Source organism: Maylandia zebra, linkage group LG18, assembly GCF_041146795.1.
Source record: "Maylandia zebra isolate NMK-2024a linkage group LG18, Mzebra_GT3a, whole genome shotgun sequence".
NCBI lineage: Eukaryota > Metazoa > Chordata > Actinopteri > Cichliformes > Cichlidae > Maylandia > Maylandia zebra.
In genome coordinates, this window is record NC_135184.1 from 5,002,666 (window position 1) to 5,025,939 (window position 23,274).

The 23,274-nt window shown below is 42.0% G+C and overlaps 1 protein-coding gene across 5 annotated transcripts in view; it reads right to left on the reverse strand.

Annotated features, from left to right (window-relative positions):
• Positions 1 to 567: 567 nt before the first annotated feature.
• LOC101476808 (solute carrier organic anion transporter family member 5A1) overlaps positions 568 to 23,274 on the reverse strand; it is a 55,148-nt gene continuing 32,441 nt past the window's right edge. The window contains exons 5-12 of one of the 5 annotated variants that reach the window (XM_024799869.2): positions 19,357 to 19,555; positions 15,268 to 15,427; positions 13,074 to 13,318; positions 11,458 to 11,522; positions 4,110 to 4,246; positions 2,517 to 2,582; positions 2,343 to 2,423; positions 568 to 1,334 (exon numbers count right to left, since the gene is read on the reverse strand). In XM_024799869.2, the coding sequence (XP_024655637.2) occupies positions 2,382 to 2,423; positions 2,517 to 2,582; positions 4,110 to 4,246; positions 11,458 to 11,522; positions 13,074 to 13,318; positions 15,268 to 15,427; positions 19,357 to 19,555 (914 nt within the window). In that variant the 3' untranslated portion in view covers positions 568 to 1,334; positions 2,343 to 2,381. Of the gene's footprint in view, positions 1,733 to 1,901; positions 2,424 to 2,516; positions 2,583 to 2,683; positions 2,718 to 4,109; positions 4,247 to 4,931; positions 10,847 to 11,457; positions 11,523 to 13,073; positions 13,319 to 15,267; positions 15,428 to 19,356; positions 19,556 to 23,274 lie in introns of those variants that run through there. The other 4 variants (XM_076877163.1, XM_076877162.1, XM_024799870.2 and 1 more) reach the window with 4 other exon arrangements.

Genomic DNA, 23,274 nt, shown 5'->3' on the forward strand with positions numbered 1-23,274 from the left:
TAATGGTCCTTGAATGCAGCATCAGTGTGGCAGGTTTAAAAGGTCACTTTCTGTTGTGTTCAAAGATTTCCTTCAGATATGGTCTTTAATCAGTAAAGCCAGTGATACAGCAGTGTCATTAGCTGTGTTATTGGCACCAGGCTGTGTTTATGTATGTGTTTAATTCTGTCTGAGGACGTCTTCAGCATGAAATGATCATTTGCTCAGCTGCTGTGTCTCATCTCTTATCAGACATTGGTTGGAACAGAGTTTTGTTGCTGACCATCTGACAAGAGGGTGAAGAAAAGCTTCAGGCTTCATTTGGACACTACGTTGGACAGAAGTCTCCACAAAAATGACTCAGAAACACAAATATTATTAATGAAAGTCCAAATGTCAAAAAGGGGTCATACATGATCCTGAGAAATGTCCTTGAACATTTGAACATGAGTCAGAGGGTTGTCAGGTTTCTACACTGCATCGTGGCATCAAGCCTGAGATGTCTGTGGAAACAAGTATGGAGGACACAAATGCACAGACGCAGTCGAGCTGTTTACTGCTGATGAGGAAGGAAAATAGTCTGTTGGATATTAAAGCAGCATTTATTAGAGTAAGAACAGATACTTGTGTCCTTCATTTGATCCCCGTCAATTTACAGAAGACTTAAGGACCCTTTGACTTCTAACATACAGCTGCATGTTTACAATTTTATTATTTATTTATTTATTTCTAGCAAAGCGAGACTTTACTGATTAAAGACATATAATCAGACATATTACTGTTACTCTCTGAAAAAGACTCACATAAAGCAGATTTATCACAAGCAAACATCAAGACACATCCTTCATGGCTTAAAGTTGCAGTGGGACTCTTTCGCCATCTGGTGGTTGTAACAGTTATGACAACTGTTCCTGCATATATGTCCCCCCTCAGTGTGAAGAAGACTGGACTCCAAGCTGCTCCTGCTGATCACTGCGTGTTCCTCCTGTGTCTAAAATCTATTTCCATTATGAATCAGGAAACTGTTTGCACCAATCATAAAGCCAATAAAATACGTCACACACTAAGAAATAACTAAAAGGAATTGTGCATTTCAAGGAGATTTTTCCCTCGTTTTTTGAAATCATAAGAATACAAACTAATGCAAGACTGTCATGTTTTCATAAGTTTGTAGAGACACTGTTCTGTTGTATTCTAGGACATCAGTCACTTTTTAAATGCATGCTACTCCTCCTCCTCCTCATCATCATCAGCACCCATGACCTCCTTTTAGTCTTTGTTTTGTTATTGTTCAGAGTTCAGGAGACGTTCTTATGGGATTTCCACAGTGTACAAGTACTGTTTAGAGCCTTTACCTAAAAGAAAAGAGTAAAGTACAAAGTAGATTTACTCACTGCAGGAAAATAATGCCTCAATCTGATATATTGTCTTATATGACAAACTGAAAGTGATGCATCAAAGTGTAAGCAGCATTTTCCTGTTACAGCTGGTCTAGATGGAACTGATCTGATCTCCTTTATGTGCAGGTAGATATCCAGTGGGTTTGCTAAGGGTCACAGATGAGGGGCTGTGTGAGATGTTTAATGGGAAAGGAAATAAAACCATTGTTCCAGACCTGCAGCTAAGATACTCGAGTATCTTCAAATATGAAGCTGAGTATTACTTCCATACTTTCCTCCACTGCTGATGACCTTGTTACCTGCTGCTCCCTGTTAATGATCAGCCTCAGTTCTGATAGTAAACTGTTGGCTCTCTGGGGGAAGAAAGAAGTTTGTATTTGTTTAAGATACAATGAAATCATATTTTGACATATTGGAAGATGACATGGAGCTGAAAAAATACTACAGGTATAAATGGAAACTACAGTTTATTTCTGTTATTTCCTGTGATCGTGTTTGTACACTCGCTCATGATAACTGTTCATTCAGCTGCTGTTTTTGTCTGCTGGACATCTTTAGCTTTCAGTAAGGATGCATTCATAGATCAGCACATCTTTTTGAACCACATTTCTTATGAGACTCAGAGTTTACATTTTGGAAATGTGGTGAGACCTGGGGTAGAAAGAGACTGAAGCCAGCTTCAACCTCGGCAGTTTTGTGTGTGTCTGAAGCAGAAAGATAAGAACTGTGTGGCCAACTCATCACACACATAATCCTGAATCAGAAAAACAGCATCAAGTGTTGTAATTGTTAAACACAGAAGTGTGATTTATATGTGGTTTTACTGATGGTTAACACAGTCGCACAAACACCTGAAACTGATCAAAATATAAAACAACATATTAAACATAAATATGTGCCAGTTACCAGAACTTATATGTGGTTTCACTGAGGTTTAATTCTGCTCAGTTTATCAATACTCACTCATACAAAAGTTTGTTATGTCTTATTGATTATTTGGCTTTAGGTTTTCCAGTTTTCCAGCTGCTGCTGTTTAATGTTTGCCTGGGAAAAGAAATTTCAGTTAGTGTGGGAAGTTTGGTTAAGCTGGTGGAAAACAATACTGTTACACTGACCTTTTGGATAAGATTGTCTTACCTGTGGTTTCTCTGATGTGCACGACAAAACAGTCTCCAGGCAGCTTGAGTGCCCATTTAAAGGTTCCTGGTGGTACCAAGTGATTGAAGAGAGGATTGAAAAGCCATATTAGTTTATTGCAGATTGTAGTCAGTTGGCCAAGCTTGTAATGAAAAACGGTTCATTACTCGAAGCTTTCATCACAGTCCTCTTTGGTGACATCTGGTGGACAAATATATGAAGAGCAGCTTGAGTCTGCAGCTTATAATGAACTGCTTCATTATGATTGCCCACTCTGCAGAGCTGACAGCTTGTGTTTGATGTCATGTGACAGTTCTGTGTGATATCGGGCTGATATGTTGCTTTGAACATGAATTTTTGGGGGGTGAAAAAATTATGTTATCATCAATCAATCATGTGGTCAGAAGAATCTGTGCTTACCTTGCAGGAATGTTTTCAATTGACAGATTGGGAAGTTTTTATTCAGTCTTGATGCTTTGGTGGATGTTAGCTCATATGCAGGTTTTGTAAAGACATGATTATACCCCTTAAGCGTGCTAAAGTGTACCCTAACAATAAGCCATGGGTCACCAAATGCATCAAATCCTGTTTAAGGAAAAAGAGACAGGCTTTTAAAGAGGGGGCTGTTACTGACTTTCAGGCAGTCACCAAAGACTTGAAAATCCAGCTCTTGAAAGCAAAACAGATCTACAAAAACCTTCTTGAAAGCAAATTTGCTGCAAAAAATTTTGGGTCTGCCTGGACTTGTATGAAAACCATATCAGGGTTTCAAAATCCCCAAAGCAGCAGTCAGATCATTGTAGACGGTTTTAAGTCAGACAGAGATTTGAATATGCTTGATGCTCGTTTTAGTTCTTCTGAACTGAAACAGAAACTGAAAGATACTCAACACTTCATCACTGAACTCAGCGATGTCCAAAAGGCCTTTCATACAGTTAATGTGAACAAGAGCCAGGGCCCTGATAACATCAAATGGTTTCCACATGTAATGGTCTGCAAGAGGATGTAGCGAGCCATAGCCCCGTCCCCCAGGGCATGAAGCAGGCATGGAGGAGATCCAGGCCCCAGACATCCAGAGGCCTCAGAGTGCGAGAGCCCAAGGAGGACCACGGGAGGGGCATCCGTGCCACCCTCATGGGAAGGCCTGAGGATCCCCAGACGAGACGTCACCCAGTAGCCACAGAGCAGAAGCTAGAGGGGGCTGCACCGGCGTGCCTGCCGGCTCTGCTGGCAGCCAGCTGTGCCAGAGTGAACCGAGCTGCAGGCCCAGAGGCCGGAGGCCCGAGGGCCCCCCGCACCCCGGAGGAGGCCTGACCGAGCAACAGGCGCCAGGCCCCGCCAGGTAGCCACCGGGAGTGAGCCGGTACATACCTGAATGCCCAGCCCATGACACCAAGAACCACCAATGCACCAACCCATCAGTCACCGGCAAGGAGTGTGGTGAGGGGAGACAGGCCTTGGAGGGCCTGGGAGTTCCCAGAGAGGTGGAGTCTAAGACCCGACCTGACATATAGACACAGACAAACAGGCACACACAGACACAAACATGCATTCCCACCCTCACGCACACATATACAAACACTCAGCACTCACCCAACGTAAGGGTTGATTTTCTCTGTTTCTTCTTTGATTCTTATCCAGAAGCCTTGAATTATTGGACAGTCCCAAAAGATGTGTGAATCGTCTCCTATTCCCCCACATTTTCTCCAACATAGTTCTGCATTGGGTTCCTTACAATATGAGGAGATAACAAGAGGTGTATTTAAAAAAATCTAATTTTAAATTTCCAGTCAAACTCTCCATAATTGACTACTTGTTCCCTTGTTTTACACATCTCTTCCCATACATTATCAGTGATAATAATATTTAGTTCTAGTTTCCATTTCTCTTTAATATGGCCTGTATTTTAAGATCAAACTAATTTTAATATTAGATAAAAAAAATAACCCAAGTAAGTAAAAAAGTGTTTTATAAATGATGATTTCGTTAGAAATCCAGAAATCACTCAAACAGAACCTGTCTGTCAAAGTGAAGCAGGCTGAAAGCTCAGAAAAACAAACATCACACCACGATGTAAAGACGCTCAAGAACACTTATGAGAACAATTACAAAGTTATTGGCATCTATTAGTCTGCAGATGTTTGTAAGGCTTTGGGGCTCCAGTGAACAACGGAGAGGTGAACTTTCCAAGAAGCTACCAGTGACTCATCCAGGTCACAAAAGAACCCAGAATAACATCTAAAGAACTGCAAACCACAGAAATCTAACATATAAGAAATGTATAAAACCACATGGGCTCAATGGGTTGTTTTTTATTGTTATTCTTCTGTGTTTCAATTCCTGTTAAGATAAACCAGCTGGAGGGAACGCGGCAGATAAACGACTGCAGACAGAAGAAGAAACACAAAGCAGCAGTTTCTGTAATTCTCTTTTATTAATTTTTTTCTTCACATTTTTATTGACAGAAGTCAAGTAACCAAGGCATCTGTAAACAGTGCATCCACAAATCTACATGTTGCCTCTCATCAGTGCGATCGTTCAGTCATTCAAAAACACTGTTTGGAAATAAATACAATACTGATTGGTTTTTTTTCTTTAAAAAAAAAAAAGAAGAAGAAGGTAAAACCTACATCTGCCTGAAGGAGCTCGTAAAGATTCAGTCTTTGTCTGTAGTCACAGTCTGGAAATGATGCCACATATGAAGCAACACACGGAGGTAAACGACTCGATGTGGTAAAATCCTGAAGCCGGAGGATGAAATACTGACACCACCTGCACGGCTGGTTATGTGCGGCTAGAATGAGAAGTGAGAATTTCTGGACCTTTGAACCCCTTAAAAAGCTTTCAGCTTCATTATAAAGATTACAGAATATCTATCAGTGCATCAGGTGGTCCAGGTGGAGGATTAGGAGGCTTCCTGTGTGCCTCATTACAAGGTTTATTAAGCTGTACGACACCCAGAAAGCCACAAACTTCCTCCTAACAGCACTGCACCGCTGTCCAAAGACGACTGAAATGTTCCTTTATTACCATGAGCACAGACCCACTCCCACATGCATCACTGTGCTGCCCCAAAAGTAACAGGTTGACTAATCCGCCATGAAAAATAGTCCCCAATAAACGCACCTTTTCCTCCTGTTAAACAAAAACTTCCCATTTTCTTTTTGTGTGGTATCAAAAAGGGAAAAAAAGCCAGCCATCAAGAAATACTGGTGTCAGCAGTTCATCCCCCCAGTGTCGTTTGAGACGTGAAACAGCGCCGCCTGCAGCTAAACCGCAGCGCTGCATGGACAAACTGAAACAGCAGATGTTCTGGTTGTTAAATGTTAAACGGATGGACGAGCATCTCTAACACGACACAGACGGACACGGGTGAGATTTGTATTAGTTGTTCTCGCTGTACATGAAAATGGAATGATGTGCTGAAATTTGATTCTACTCTACTTTCTCTACTGGAATCGTGCGTCAAGTTTTCCTTCCATTTACTGAGAAGTGGTGCGATTTCTTTTTGTCCCAACGACGTTTCTTGTGTGTGATTATTGTCACTCTAACATTACAGAAACATGTTATTGCATCAGACATGAGCTCTAACCTGTTCAACCATGATAATCACTTTAATTAAAACAAGAATCTTTTTTAACATCACTGAACCCTTAAAGCTCACCAGTCAGTCATCAGCTCCAGCACGCGCCTCATCTTGAAATATTCTAGCTTGAATTTTATTTTTTTATCCTATTGCTGCACAAGATGCACCGCGACTCTCTGAGGGGAACAAAATAGGAAGCACGTGTAAAACAATAATAATAATGATAATAATAATAATATTAATGCAGTAACTGTAAACAAAAACAAGGGTCGACTGATCGATTGTTTGTTGGCTGTTATGAGTTTCATGATAACCGTGTATTGACGATTACAATGAAGTGACAATACTGTGTCAATAATGCACATATAACGTAAACGTATGAGCAACTGTTCTCTTTTTACAGGTATGCCTAGACTTGCTCAAACCTTTGAGTTTAACTATTTTGAATTTTAAATTCTTTAAATCTAACCAAGGAAAAAGGGCAGACTAGCTTGGGTAAAAGAACGAAAGTTTAGGCACACAACGATGTGTGCCGCTGGTCAAGTTTCTGGGCTGCTTTTCCTCATAACAGCCATTCCTCATGATTTTCTCCATTTAAAGCAATGCATTGTCAGGGACTGTAACATCGAGTCCTTTTACTGAATCTTTGATGAATGCATAAAAATACAGCCCAAGTCGACCTGTTGGTATCTGTCTGAAGTCTTACTGCTTAAATAGCTGCTTTTATTACGTTTTTATTAGTTTGGTGAAAGAGGTTAAACGCCAGAAAACGGTTTAAAAATTGTCCTTCACCTGCTGGAGCTCAAACCGTGCAGCAAATGAAACAGGTGGCTTTAAATGAGTGTAAACTTTCTGGGGTTCAGGAGTGATGGTCAGGCATCTCATTTTAAAGTTTGCCCAGTTTGAATGCTCAGCATTAAATATCAGAGCTGCTTTTATCTGAGGTCTCAAAAGTAAAAACACCGGGACAAAATGAGGCACCAACCGTGCTGTCGACACACAAAAATACTGTTTTGGTTCTTGTTCTCTGTCTCGCATGTAACAAGTATTGATCGTCTTTCTCTTCGGTTGGTTTGGGACATGATGTGTGTGTCGGACGGCTGGTACACATCTGCCCAGCAGGTGTCCTCACAGGACAGCGATCGATGAAACTGCGCGTGTACAGTAAGAGCACATGTAACATCGAGCCTCCACGGGCATCGCACCTCGACATCCAAACACAGTGTTTTTGTGAGGTTTGAGTTTTCAGAGGGAAAAACAAACACGGATGTGTAACGAGCTGTAAACAGAGAGCCAAGAGGAAAGAAGCTCTGACACTGATCTAAATTTATATTTCTGTTCCTAAAGCTCAGAAATGCCCTCAAGGTTTCTAGACTGAGGAGAAAAGTTTTGGCCTGCAGCCACAGTGGAAGCAAATCCTCATCCAACTGTTTATGTACAAAACACAAACATGGCTTACATGGTGGTACAGGTTCAAAAATATTTCCTTTGTAAATGTAATCTCTGGATTTAAAAGAATCCAAAAAATTTGGAGCAAAATTGTTTTCGGGATCAAAAAGTTTGTCCCATCACTGTGCGCACTGACAGTGTCCGACAAATGTTATTGATTTACTTTTACTAATACTATTCATTTATTGCAAAACTATTAAAACATTTTAGGAATTAAACTTGTTACTTTTTGAGCTTTCATCACTGTTAAGAATCACTTCAGTTCCACAGTTTGTTTAGTGTAAAGTAGAATTAAAAACATAAAAGTGATGGTGTTTATTTGCTTCCACTGGGCTGCTAAATCAAAAATTTAACTACTTTAACCACTAACTAATTTTAAAACAAGCTTTAAATATATGACTTAACTGTTACTTTTGAAATCAAAACAAACAAGAAAAAAAAAGGTCTAATTTTTCTGTTATTGGGTTGTGTTTTCTTCAGATTGGTCATTTTTACTTATTTTTGTTGAGGCTTCTTGTTGAAAACTTTCCAAATACGGTGACTGCTTGCTTTTCAGTGCATTTAGTAGCAGTTGTGCAACTTTTCCTTCACAGAACACGATCAGAAAACGTCTACCAAAAAACGACTGCTGCTGAGTTTAATGTTATATTTTTTAAATGTCATAATAAATGGAGCAAAATTTATTCTGACCTTTAACGACTAAATCTGTTACACCAAACTGCCAAAAGAAAAAACAACGTCTGAGGTTCAAACTGGCGCTTCACGTCTTTTAAAGTCGAGCTGTTATCCTTACTTTAAATGTCTGCTGTTTTAATGGTGAATATTTAAGTGAGTGAGCTGGGAAGTCCCTACTATTGTCATCTCAGGCAACACCACTCTGGGTGTGAGACCAAAGCCCCACCCCCTCCTGCTCAAACCTACTGTTTGTGAGGGGCAGCCAACCAGAAGAAAGCAGGTTTAAAGCAGTGGTACTTTTTTTTTCTATGCTCTTGCATTGACTCTAGATCAAGACCCTACGTTTGTTGTTAGTAATTGACAAAAGATGGTTTAGTGACAGGTGAAAACAGGATCAGGCCTGAAAATGTTTAAGAACCACTGGTGTAAAATATTAAAAGAGCTTGTTTGGGACAGTAGACGAATTGAGGGACTGAACAAAGGCCTGTATGAGTTAAAAGAGGATTATTTTAAACTGTGAGTCATGCAAAGCTACTCTAGTCGAGTCCAAGAGTAAAACAGTAGAGCTGGAAATGAGCCTAATTGGACTTGCACATTTGATAGGTTAAGCGTTTCGGTTTTTCATATTGCTAAAAACATCTTTGGGTTTCGGGGTTGAACAAAAAAATTTGAGCTCAGAAAAACTGTTGATTTACATTGTTTGACTTTTTTTTTAGATCAAAGAAAACGATCATTAGCTGCACTCCATCAGGAATCTGTGACCTTTTCTCTACTTTCTCAATAAACAACCTAACCATTCTGCAAACTGATGCCTTATTTTCTTATTTTTTCCTCACTTGGCTGCGACTTACACCTATCAAACGCAACACACATCACATTCTGGCAGACGAGCAGGTCATTACCCATAATACACCAGGACTAGTGTTTCATATTAAACCATCAAGGTGCATTCATACAGTTTCCATCTGCAGACGCCGCTTTCATTTCTGGAGCAGACAAAGGGAACAGATGACTACACTATGACCTCTACGTGATGGTCGACTACTCGCCATCCTACATGTTGAGTACAAATGTTAGAGTTGCTGTTAGTAAAGTGGACGGAAGTCACTGAGCCTGAAATGTAGTCCGTTTCTTTCCTCGTTCTTCCAGTCGTTTATTCGGAGAATCCGCCGCTGGCTCGCCGGGAATGTGGTCAGGAGGAAAATGCCGATCCTCTTTTTTTTTTTTTTCTTCCCAGGTTAAGCTGCTTATCACAGGGTGCCAGTCGGAGGCCCGGATGTATGGATGCATTGTATGGAGCTGGAAAAAGCCAAAACAATCCGACTTTCAGCAGTAATACTGCGTGTCATTGTGTCAGGGGAGCAACAAAAGGCCTTGCATCGAAGAGGAAGGCATTCTGTGCATGCCAAGCTGCTTAGCCCAGTGACCTGTTGGGTTTTTTCTTTTTAAAAAAAAAAGATTTTAAAAAAGGACGCTGTTTTTCACATAGCACCATGCCATCGGTTTCCAGTTCTTTAACGGTTGTGTGTCACATTTCCAAAGGTTTTTCTTTTTTTTCCAGTGAAAGCGCTGATACAAGAACAAAAATGGCTCAAAAGAAAATCGCAAATGAGGATGAAGCACGCAGACGTGAGGCGACGGTGAAGCTGAAGGGAGAGGTTAGCGAAGCTGAGGTATCTGTTCAGGTGACTCCTACAAGGTGACCAGTCTGTGTGTGAGGGGCTTCCAGTGTGTTTTGTACTATTAATGTGAGGATCGTGGTGACAGAAGGCACACATTGCCAAGGTGGAGTGTGGAGGTGGGGGCTTATAAGCGATGAACTGTCTTCCATCTCAAAGGAAACCAAGCTTCCATTTGCATTTCAATGAACCGAGCAGAGATTTCCACCTGGTCTGGACAAAGTGGAGGTCTACCTGAAGGTTTTCGGTCCACGTAGTTTACCAGTGTTTCACCAGCTAATCAGAGATTTGAGATGCGAGCGGGACATCCGTGTTGTGACTGGTGTTCCTGACAGCGGCTAAAAACCCAGCTGACTGGAGAAACAAGATGTCAGTGGAAGAGACCTGCCTCGTCGCCTGGCCCCGATCTGGAGCTCAGACTCGGACTGAGACGTGTTCCAGTGATTGGGCAGGTGCGGGGCTGGGCGCCGCTGCGGGTGAAGGTGCAGCCGCGGCTGCCGGAGGAGGAGTTATTGCTTTCAGCTCCTGGCCGGGGCAGCTCTGGGTGCTAACGCCACGGTTCAGGGTGCCGGCGCGCGGCGGTGCATTAGCAGGCAGAGCGTTGGGGTCGGTTCGAGGGATATTTACGGGACAGGATCGGGTGCGGGCGTGGCCCTTGTGGCCGCCGGGGTGGCAGACGAGGCTGCCCACGGTGTCGACGGGCGACAGGTGGCGCTTGAGCCAGCGCTCTACCCGCTCCTCTTTGTACTTAATGGAGTACCAGGTGAGGAAGATGAAGAAGAAGCCAAGGAACTTGAGGCTAGCAGCGAGGCCGAAGTACACGAAGCGCAGAGAAGTGACGTCGTACTCCCAGCAGGAGCCGTGGACGCCGCAGTCCTGCTGCCACAACATGCAGGTGGTGTCGATGACGGCCCCGAAATAAATGGGAGTCGGGATGTAGGCTGAGTAAAAAAAGAGAAGAAGAAGAAATCAGGCGGGGCAAAGAACGAGAGAGTGGACAGAAAAGGAGATGGAAAGAGCAGAAAGAAAGAAAAAAACGATGACATGGAAGAGAAAACAGGGAAAGAAGAGGTCAAGGGAGGTAAAAAAAACAAACAACAAACTAAACAAAAAAAAAACCCAGAACAGACGTGAGCTCTCAGCTGTCTCATTGAGGTGAGACACTAATAAAGCTGCAGGAGCTGCTGTGAGAAACTGCAGCACAAGATGAGAAGTGCCATCCTGGATTTCATAAATTTCATAATCCTCACCACCTGATTAACCCCAAACACAGTTTCTAACTGTCCTCTAAATAACTTACACTGACAGCAGCTCCCTGAACATGCATCAAATATAATTCACCTCCTTTGACTCCTCCTTATTCAGGATAACTGCCACTTTTTAAAAATCTGTAAAACATCTCGTGAGTCAGGAGGCACCGAGTGTTTACAAGCAGTGAGCCCATCTCTCCATCGAGCTCCACAAATAACACTGCTGATATTCTGCTTTTCTATTTAATTTCATGGCAAAATAAAACAAGACGAGCAGCTCTGTGCTTTCCGGTTCTACTCACCGAGAGTCCTGAGGAGGACAAACTGCATTCCCAGAGCGAACGGCCGCTCCTGCTCCGCTACAGACCTGCAACACACAGACAGGTGACTGAGGAAGGCAGAAACAGAGGATGATAGAACCAAATAAAGCAACTGCCTAAGCTAATGTTAAATATTACAGTTGAATCGCTAAAATTAAGTGTTTGTTCAATGAAAATTGAAATTTTAAGTGTTTGTTCAGTGATAACAACACACAACTCTGTGTTTCCGTGAATGTAGATTTATTTCCAAGCATCGTGCCTGCATCTAAAACATTTCTGAGACCACACACAGTCAAACTTCACAACTCGAATAAATATTCACCATCCATGCCTGTTGTGCAACCTCTTGGTCTGTAATATGCAATAAAATCCTCCAAAGAAACGAAAAGCTTCACGGCCATATTTATGAAAAATAAAACGGTTAATTCTTAAAAAAAAAAAAGCAAAAGTAAAAATGAACCAAATGGATGGGAACTGATCTGTGGACTTGGCTAAGAGTGTTTTCACCACAGACGGCACATAACCATGTTTATGTTTACAGTTTTTTTCAAGCATTAGCCAAATTACCTTTAATCTTAGTGGGTTACAGGGACATTAAAAGGGCGGGGATTCACCAGTCGACTCTGATAAAACTCTAAAGTTTGCTGACTCTGCACACAGACGTCACCATGTTTGGATGAGAGCAGGAGAGCTTTGTTATCAGATAAAGATAACAAGACTGATGCCGGCAGACTTGATCAGCTTAGACGTGATTCAGCAACAATTCTGCTCATTCACAACAAATATCTGTGTTTTTGGCTTTATTATGTTCATCTTACTTGACTGTCCTACTGCGTGATACAAATCTACTTAACAAAGACCCACTTATCCATTTTTAAATCGAAAATGGCCCCATGCCTGAATCCTTTAATGATGTTAACATTTTTATTTGTCGAATGTTCAGAAATATCTATCAAATGCATACATTTCCATCAGACAAATCAGTTCAAAGACTTTGTGGGAATTGAGTTGATAAAGTTTGGAAATCACAGTTTGATAGTACTGCCACTTGGATGAAAGAAGAAATGTTCACGTTCAAATTCATCGTCACATCATCAGTCTAATAAGAGATGCCCAGACCTCTCCAGCTGATCTGGGAAGAATACTGAGGCATTCCCAAGCCAGCACTATCCCAGTACTATCCCAGGGGTCTTCTCCCAATGGGAAATGCCCAAAACACCTCACCTAGGAGGCGCTCGTGAGGCATCCTGTTCATATGCCTAAACCATCTCAACTGGCTCCTTGCAGGCCAGCTGTCCATAAGGTAAGAGAGGGAATGTAGATCAACCAGTAAGTCAACAGTGTCGCCTTTACTCTCACAGTTTGTCTACAGTCAGTAAAGTTTCTTCAACTTTTCCACCACTTTTGATTATTTTTGAAAACTCATTTCCTACAAAAATAGAAAATTGTTTCTTTTTTTCTCAGAAAGGTGATAAGAACACCTGGTCTGCAGAGAGGCAGTTACCGGTACTTAAAAACCAAAGAGGCTGACGACTTTTAGTTGGAACAAAACATTGACATCCCATCCTCCTCACAGTGAGTGATTCATAAAGGCGTACCTGAGGGTGACAATGATGGCGGAGGGCTGAGCGCAAGCAGTGATGAGCGTGACGATGAAGAGAAAGATGAGGAAGGGGATGAGCGTATTGCAGGTGCGGTCGCACTTCCCCGATACGGCGTAGCCGTTCTCGTTCAGGTAGGTCTTGACGATGACGAGCTGCAGCTGGTTGCTGCCCTGACTGCCAGTCGACGGCGTGATGACCTGCCGGCTCTGAACGCAGGCGCAGTCGGAGTAGTTTCGGATCTGGAGGGCAAATGAAGATACGTATGGAAGTTTAGATACATGGTTCATAATGTTATTACTTTAGACATTAATGTAACTGCTAAAAAGAAGTGAGAATGTCTTTAGCACTGGGAAAATAAAGGCCTTTTATTACTCTTTCAAACCTATCCGAGTGCCTCCGTCTAATAATGACGACATGGCCTACAGAGGGCAGATCCAGCATCTGCTGACTCAAACAAAAACCTTGATCTTAATGTTATAGAAAGTCCAAAAAAGGTAGACAGAGCCCCATCTACAACAGGGTAAAGCTGAGAACATAACGAGCTTTCAGTTCCTTGGTCTCTATGCCTCTGGGGACCTGACATGGTCTCTATATACTTCCTGATAAGCAACAACAATGCCTCCACTGCCTGAGGAGATTGAAAAGGCTCCATCTGGACAGCTTCTACCACTGCACGGTAACATCTTGCACAACAGCTTGGTACAATCACTGCACCTGCAGCAGTTAGTGAAACCAACAGAGCGTCCTGTTGGCACCCGCTACATGCCGTTAAAGACTGCTACCTGAAACGCTTTACCTTGCATGCGTGTAACATGAACTATGACCCCACTCCCCCTTTCAACATTGATCCCCCACTGAGTGTGAAACAGTACCAGTGTCTCACACTGTAAGGCTCAGGAACAGATTTTTTTGTTCCCGGCCTGTAAATCTGTCTCTCCAATCATGTGCACCATAAGCACTGAACTCAGTCACACACTGTAACACACATAATCACTGGATCAGAACCTGCCACACTCTGACACTTTATCAGTAACAACAGATTACCTATAAGTCACTAATCTGCTATTTTATTTTCTTTATATTAATCTACATGATTTTTTTTATTTTTTTTATCCGCTTTTATATCATTTTATGTTTTTGCTTTTCTATTATGTTACTGTGTCGTGTCATTACTGTGTTGTGTTGCGCTGCACCTACATATTAATACTGCATATATCATTGTGTTGGCTTTGCTTGTATAATAACAACAAAATGAATTAAACGGAACTTTTTGGTAACATTTTGCTTCTTTTGCCAAAATTATTAAAATCTTCTGGTTTTTGGCCTTGAAATCACACATATACAACGCCAGGATAGTGTCCAGGTTACTACTACCCCGTAGTGTTTACAAGTTCAAACAAGTTAAACTGAGGATCCTTTTAAAATGAATATTGAGGGAAAAGCACATCTAAACTAAGACCTTCTTCCATCTCACTTCGAAATAATTTATAAAGTAACAGTTAAGTTCAAGAACACTGTCTAAATGCAATTATTAATTTGAAAAGAACAGAAAAATAGAATTTCTACATCAGTTAATATACCAAATTAGAACCTGTTTCTAATTTTAAAAAGAAGCTGAATGGTTTAAAGAAGCTAACCCAGCAAACATGACTGTTTGAGAACATCACCAAACTCCATCACAGTTCAGAGGTTGTTGCCAGTAAAAATGACATACGTGACCTTTAGTTTGTGCTAGTTTGATTAAATTTGGACCAATGCTGTAGGTGGAGTAGCAATTCTGCTATGAGCTTATTGATCCTTTAATTTAATTCAGTTTTATTTATGTAGCGCTAAATCACAACAACACGCTTTATATTTTAAGGTAAATTGCTAAAATAATACAGAAAAAAAAATCCCAGTTAACATGAGCGAGCACTTGGTGACAGTGGGAAGGAAAAACTCCCTTTTAACAGGAAGTATTTTCCAGGAGGACCCGGGCTCAGGGGGGTGCGGCCATCTGCCGCGACCTGCCTGTGGATGAGAGGACGGAGCTGCATGAGCTGAAAATAGCAACAGTCAAGCTGAGAAAACCACGTGCCGTGGGCAGAAAATAGTGAAACAAAACATTTAAAATACATCTTAGACTGAATTTAAGATGTTTTAGTGTCAACATTTAAAAAAATAAGACACAGGTATCGTGGCCTCTTACCCCAGTGCTGTCGTTGGCCACGCTGCCACAGCCAGCTAGGCAGGGGTTAAAATATGTGATGCCATCAGAGCCGCAGACCGGAGCGTACTCGTGGATTTTACAGCCGCAGTTCACATTACAGCCTCCGGTCAGGTTCCTCTGCGTCATAGTGAGTGTAGGTCTGAAGGGAGAAAACAGAACCTTTTTAATTAGACAGTTATTTTCCTTTAAAGCTATTCCACTTCTGAGTGTTCAACACTGAAAACAAATTAATCCCAGCACTTAGTGGCATTAAGTCAAATTCAGTCTGTTAACAGGCGACATCATTACACTAAACACTGTGTAAAAGCTCATTTCTTGCTCGCATTGATCCGCATAGTGACTGCTTGTCTAACACATTACTGATAAGCAGCATCAAAGTAAAGCTCAGGCTGATGGAAAAGTCATCACAGCTTTTCAATGAGCACTTTCAGTACATTTCTCCATTATTTTATTTAGTAATGATGACACTGCGTGAGGAAAAAGTTACAAATCTTCTTCAGAGAAATCTGACAGATAAAGAAATTCACTGAACACTCAGACGATTTGACGTGTTTGGGAAAAGCCAAAAAGAAAAACTAGAATTCTTAAGTTATGGGCAAAACAAGCTGTTTTCAGGTCACAGTGGCCTTGGTCCTAGACGTAGAAAAACGAATCATTTCTTCTTTCCTTCGTCCATGTAAAGGTTTGTGCCAAGCTGGCACGTCCTGATCTATTTTGTTCACAACAAGTTAAGCAGTAGGGTTGGATGGACGCAGCTGTCATCAAAACACAACAGACGAACAAGAGGAAAAAGCAGAGAGAGGACGAGGAAAAGGAGACAGAAGGGAGGGAATCGAAAAGAATTAAACATGAAGAGTGGAGGGCGAAAGGGACAGACAGACTCACAGAGGGAAATAAAAAAAGACCAGAGGGACAAACGAGAGAGAAAACAGAGAGGGCACGCAGCCAAAGATCCTCTCTTCCAAGCTGTCCTTGGACATTTTCCACGGTTGCCATGTAATCGCTCTCAGGGACGCTTTGTGCAAAAGAAAACGCCTCCGTTCACTGGCTCGTTATCTGTTATCCTGCACTCATCCGAACATTCGCTTCCTCCCTGACATGAGCCACAGATGGGGTGATGAAAACTACCACCTACTCGGTCAGACCGGGAAATGATTAAACAGGAGAAAGGCCACGCTGCAGTCGGCAAACGGATGTCTGCGGTTTAAGGGAAAGAGTCAGGATTCCAAGTTTACATCTGGAAGGAGAAGCAAAAGAACGACACCAGGGGAGGTGCTGAAAAAAACAACTAAGGGCTGTCAGGTTGATGAAACTGCAGACTTGAATGGAGCAGATCTGGCCAAAAACTTGTGCCGCCTCTAAAAACATGACTAAAAATGAACTTCAGAACTGTGTGGGATGATTGCAGGGGAAAAGATGTTTTATTATGGCTTCATATCAAAGATTTGAGTTTGTTCGGTTTACAGCAGCTATAACATTTTAAGAAAATTAGCCAAATATTTTATTCTGAAGGATAAAATCTCTTTTTTTCTATTATGTTGTCAACAAATAAACCTGCTGCTAATTGTCTTCAGTAACCATCTAGCTGTTATAAAGGCTATATAGTTATAAAGCTGGAGGATATGCCCACCAAGGTTTCCTAGTAAATAAATAAATAAATAAATAACAGCCAAGAAGTTATTCTGTTTCTCTGAATAAGAATAATGCTAAAAAATGCAGTACAGGAAATGAACAGATAATAACGCTGAGAAACCAACACATTCCTGAGGTTCATGAGGTTTTTTTCTACCTTTTTTAATGGAAGAGTTTTGACTTTTTGTATGTCAGATAAAACAAGCTCTTTGAAAATGTCACCTGGAAAACCGTGAAGCCAATTTTTTCTGACATTTTCTAAATTTTTAAGATCGAACAAACAGACCAGTTTGGAGCAGACGTCACTGATACGTCAGTCGGGTGACAGGAAACAATTAGAAGAAAAGAAATAGGGGAAAACTTTCTGCTTCATGTGATTGTAGGTAACAAATGTATTTTTGTGTCACTGGAAGTCAGTACTGAAATAGCTGCAGATGCCCTTTACAGTGAAAAGCAGAGGTTTATGGTTACAGTCTGTTATAAGTGACAAACTGGGCTGAATGAAATCATTCAGAGAGCATTTCACAATCAGCCAGCCCTCCAGGTTTGGTTGATCATCTTTAAGACACATGAAGGCACCATTTCATTACAGTACCATGTCAGCAACATTAGCAAACAAGCAAACTAAACTATTTATAGCCTGCTTACAACACCAGCCACTGTCAGTGCAAGCAGCAGGGCCTATAATGATATTATAACCACGATGTACTTTTCAGTCTGGACACCGACTGAGTTAATGCTGCTTTCTATCTCAAGTGCAAAGTTGGAAGTATAACTGCTGAACTTTGTGTTCACTGTTCACACAGTATTTGCAGCTAGGCAAAAAAGTCTTATACAGAGAACCGACTGGATTCTATCAGTGAACGTGCTACAGCTGTATTATTAGACTGAGAAAAAATATATACACTGTGCTGTACTCAGGCGCTGCACTGATGGCTGAATGGCTCCACCTTCAGAGCAAGTCACCGCCCGTTTTTCCAAATCCGACCTATAACCTGTGAGGTACAAGGAAGGCAGCATAAGCCTTCGGATCACGTGACATCGCCATTGTTTTCTGGCAGAGGTCTTAAACATCTGTTAGTCTTAAAGATGTTTCTAGGATCCACTCTGGTCCAAGTGACAAATGCTAGTGCCACCGACTATGCGTGCATCCTTCAGTTGGACGTTACGTGAACTGTAACAGGAATGATGACCCGTGCAGGGCGTCTGTGACTCTCCGTGTCTGTGACTAAGTTTCATGCCTGCCTTACAGGGGAACCATTCACAGATCCAGAAAATCCATCGCCCACCTCTTGTACAGATGTACTTTTGGTCTTTGCCTCTAGCAACAGGCAGTACATCAGTCCTTTACACAAATATCGGCCAACAAAACGCTGTAATAAATGTTCTGGACATGACTTCAAAGTGCAAGAATGCACGTTGCAAGAGCTTTGTCTGCTTGTAGGCTGGTGTTTGGATGTTTAGTTTTTCCGCCACACAGAAAAACTTTGTCACAAAATGTCTTGTGTTGTTATCAGTGTGTTTTCACACTGCGCTGTTTAGTCTGTTTAAATCAAACTCTGGGCTGTTTTTTCCTCTCGGTGCGGTTCACAGATGCAGGTGTGAACACAGTCATCACTCTGGTGCTGATGAAAACATCCACAGAGATCCTTTGGAGGAGGTCTCAGTCATGTCTTAACAAACTTCAGAGCAATTTGTTTAGGGATGTGAACGTGAGCCAAGCCAACTTTGAGCTAAACACCTCCTGTACCTCCAAAAGTTGATTCTGTTCATCTGTTCGTTCCCACAAAACGCTACGTTCTATGGAGTTTGTTCTGTGTGAAAAGAAACCAAATCATGGGGAAAATCTACACGTTTACAAACTCATCGACTGATTTGGACCAAAGTAAATAAACAGTGTGTGAAATCAAATCAAAGCCCACCAGAATCCAGAGACCTCACTGCATTTTAAGACTTTGTATTATCCAGGTAGGGAGGATGCTGCCTCTCATGTTTTTGAGGCTCGAAGATGATGCTCATAAAAACAGGGCCGAGGTCAACATTACACAAAGTTGGACACGAAATAAGGCTGAGAAAAGTGGCAGGAACAGATTACATGTGTTTAAACGACCAGATGAACTATTTGGCTGACTTCACTCTTTCAGACGCTTTCATTACTCAGTTTCTTTAACCCTCCTCCTCAGTCAGTCTGATTTTCTTTTACTTCTGTCTGTTTATTCTTAGCTTCGTCTTTGTCTCCTCCATCCTTTGAGTGTTTCTCTACATCCTCCACAACCACATCACTGCAGGAACAGCACACACAGACCCAGTGTAAAGACTCAATTCAGACATGAATGAAGTGGCATTGACGCCGAAGTGACGTCGGTCTTCCTCGTCAGCTGTGATGCAGCACGACCCACCACCTCCCCGGGTTTCACCCGCCCAGCTTCTCCTTACCCGGTGGTGTAGGGGATGTTGATCCCTCCGAGGTTGATGCTCTCGCAGCCCACGATGAACAGCGTGGAGAAGCAGAGCAGGGACACGCCGCTGCAGATCATGGCCAGCTTGGCCGACTCGCGAGCGCCCAGCTTTAGCTTCTTAATGATGTAGCCGCCCAGGACGATCCCCACGCCGGCACTGGGTACAATAATCACACCTGAAGAGACAAAGACAAGCAAACAGAAATAATCAAATGTGGAAAAAAGTCTTACCCGTACCTCTCAGGATCAGCAGATTACAATAACTTGCAGCCACAGAAACTTTTACCTTTATACTATGAAAAGTTTATAATGAGGCAAATGGAGGTGGGGTCTCACAGCTTCATCAATACAGGAGATAACAAAGTAACAAAGACTCTTTTCTATTATGGGATTTTTCAAAGCTTCAATACCAAAACGGCAGCAATTCAAGATCTGTGACAAAGAGGAACAGACAAATGAACTGGGACTCTGTCTGTTGACCTGCTTTCTGATAATTCACTGGAGGAAAAAAGGGGTCGTATTATACGGAGCCCCCCAGGGGACATGGGAGAAAAAAAAATTAGGGAGGAAAATAAAATTAGGGAGGAAAAAAAAAATTAGGGAGAAAAAAAAAATTAAGACGGACTTTTGCGAGAGCTCGCAAAAGTATTGCGAGATCTCGCAAAGGTTTTAGCCGCATTCTTCGGAGGCCGCCAGCTCGAAGCCGACCGGGAGGTCGAGGCACGATGTGCCGGGAAAGCGGTGTTCCTCCCGGCTGTAGTAGGTCTCGACTTCCCGTTAGCTTCGAGCTAGTGGCCGCCAGCTCGAAGCCGACCGGGAGGTCGAGGCACGATGTGCCGGGAAAGCGGTGTTCCTCCCGGCTGTAGTAGGTCTCGACCTCCCGTTAGCTTCGAGCTAGTGGGTGTCAGATCTCCAAAAACGTCGGAGCACTTTTGCAAATATGTGATGTCTTGTAAACCGAGCAGGTATCTGACGTTTACACAACTACATTCACGCCTCAAAATATCTTAAAAGTGTATTTTGTGACCCAGAAAGAGTAATATTACAACTAAGTAGCTGCCGCCATTGTTGGAGTTTTGCGAGATCTCGCAATACTTTTGCGAGCGCTCGCAATACTTTTGCGAGCGCTCGCAATACTTTTGCGAGATCTCGCAATACTTTTGCGAGATCTCGCAATACTTTTGCGAGATCTCGCAAAAGTCCGTCTTAATTTTTTTTTCTCCCTAATTTTTTTTTTCCTCCCTAATTTTTTTTTTCTCCCATGTCCCCTGGGGGGCTCCGTAGCCTTTAAAGAAACTGCAATATTTGTCTTTGAAATTTTACTTCATATTTGAGTCTTTGAGGACGCTGCGTGTTGCAGACTCATTAGCCATAAAAACTAGACGTGGTAATTCAGTTTGGTTGTGCTGCTTTTCTGCCACCAAGTGGCCATAAATTCACCAGGGTAATGAAGTCAAAATAAACTAATCCTGTAGCAATTAAACCTGCGGCTGCACATTGTGGGGAATTCACTTTTTCTTTTTACCGTGTGTGCGTTTCAGAGTATGACGCACTGCACTTTGTTTCTATAGTTACAATGCGTTTGATGAGGCGGGTAAATTATCTGGACTAAGGGCCAGAGATGATTTTCTCTGTGAGCAAAGCATATGTTTATCGTTCAAGCCTCAGCTCGCTTTCAAGCTGGACTTTCACAGATCAAATCGGCGGCACACTGTGTAGCTGTGGCCACTGCAGCTATCGCTTTCTCTTCAATGAGATCCTAAAGAAAACGCAGCGATCACAACAACATCCGCCTCCGGGCAGCCTTGCATTGCCATGACAGCACACATTTATAGTGTGGGTAGCCTCGGAGGGAGTGAAGCCTCTAACCCAAGCAGAGATGCTCTCTTCACTCAGTAGGTGTTAGATAATGTGTCCTGTGCAGCTGTCTGTCCTCTCAGCTTGGAAGATGGAGTCTAACGGAGGAAGCTTCTGTCTCAGAGTAGCGGCTCCATGCTTTTTTTAACTCTATATCACGAACCCAACAACACATAAAAAACACTGCTGTTGCAAGTTGTAATTAGTTGGTATGTGTAATATATCACGTGTGCATTCCTGTTAAATGGGAATTATAACAGGAAAAAGTCCATAAAGGTATGTAGTTCCCGAGGGTAAAAGCCCAGCCGTTAGCCTCAGGGAGTCCCCAGATCTGTTCAGTCCTAAGTGACTGTCATTAAAAGCTCACCACACTGTCTGGTTCTCTGTAAGCAATGCTTCCTCCTTAATGAAACCTGCCCTACGTTCAAGATTGTTCTAGAAATGTTAAACACAATGCCAGCATGACTAAAGACACGTGGATTACAGACTGACTGGCCATTTAAATCCAAAACCAAGCATCAAAATCTCAGAAGCCGATATGTGCAAGTGCCACAAAACTGCAGTTCCTCTAAAGGCCACTTGAGGCAGGCTCCTAAAGAAAGTAACCTGTGTTCAAATGTCCAACGTAGTGTCTGATAACAAAATCAGTTTGGGGCTCTAAGAACAGTTTCAAGTGATCAGTGGGTGAATTTTCTGTTTCTTTCTTGATGATCGCAGGTTTAAAGCTAAAAGAAGTGTGGCTACACAACATCAACATGCTTTCACTAAAGCTTTAAAGTACAGAAGACACTAAACTGCAAAAACCGAGTATGATTTTTTTTCCACAGTTGAGGACAAAACACTAAACTGTGGATTTAACTCTAAAGACGTGGGCACAAAATTATATCCTACACTTTATCTTACTTATTCTGCTGAATGAGGGAAGGGAAAGCGCCGTAACTCCAGGCTGGTGGGGGCTCCTGCTTTGCTCTACCCACTCAGGCCCCTTAAAGTGAACAGCTGTGGATACCAAATTGGGGTCCTGGGACCTTCACAAACTCTTGAGCAGGTTCCCAAGAAATAATTTTATTTCACTCACCGGAGGATGGCATATTCTGAAAATATATATGAGTGGCAGTTCTAATCACAGGCTTCACAGCCCACTCCGCCTACAGCTGAGACAGTTATGCAACTCAAACACTAAAACATTTCTGATAACAAGATGTAATTTCCTGGAGAAAAATCATACTAATGTGGCTAAAAGGAATGAAAGGAATAAACAACATTAATGCAGAACCAGTGTGAAAAACACTACGGTAGTTTGTTGGGTGTTTATAAACTCCGCTTTCAGTAATCGAGTTTTTTGTGTGGAAAGTTCAGATGACTCATGGTTACCTACAAGTGTGACTAATGATGTGCTGTTCTTTGACGACAGCAATCAAAATCAATTTTTTAAAAGGGCAAAGTCTTGTTTTGTTTTTTGCTCGTTTTCTTTTTATTAAAATGATAAATTCAAAGCAAAGAATAATCCGTACAGAGAGTGAGAATCATTTAGAGGGACTGAGTGGGGTCATTTTTGACTCCACTGTGTGTACGGTTCTGATATTTTTCACTATAAAAAGAATTTCTATCATAAATTTGTCCCTTACAATCTGAAGATCTGGAGACAGGACACGACTGGCTGAGGAGGCGACCAGTTAGGGCATCTCTGCTTAGACTGCCGCCCTTGTGATTCATGTAAGCAGCAAAAAAAGAATCAATGGACGAATGTTTTCTGAAACACTTTAACTTTGTGGAGTTATCCCTATGAGTAAGGGAGCAGCTGTAAGTAGCCTTATATTTTCTCCAGTAACAAAATAACTTCCTAAATCTGGGATGAAATGGAATCATAAATGACCTCACTCTGACTTTTCAGTTCCTAAAATAGTCCAAGTCAGTTTCATGAGGGCCCACAGTGGTGAATAAGAGTCACATTAATGGCCACACATACACAGCACATATATTTAATGTCAAATGTATGTCCCAATCAGCTCTCAGTTTACAGGTTCCAGCCTCCATA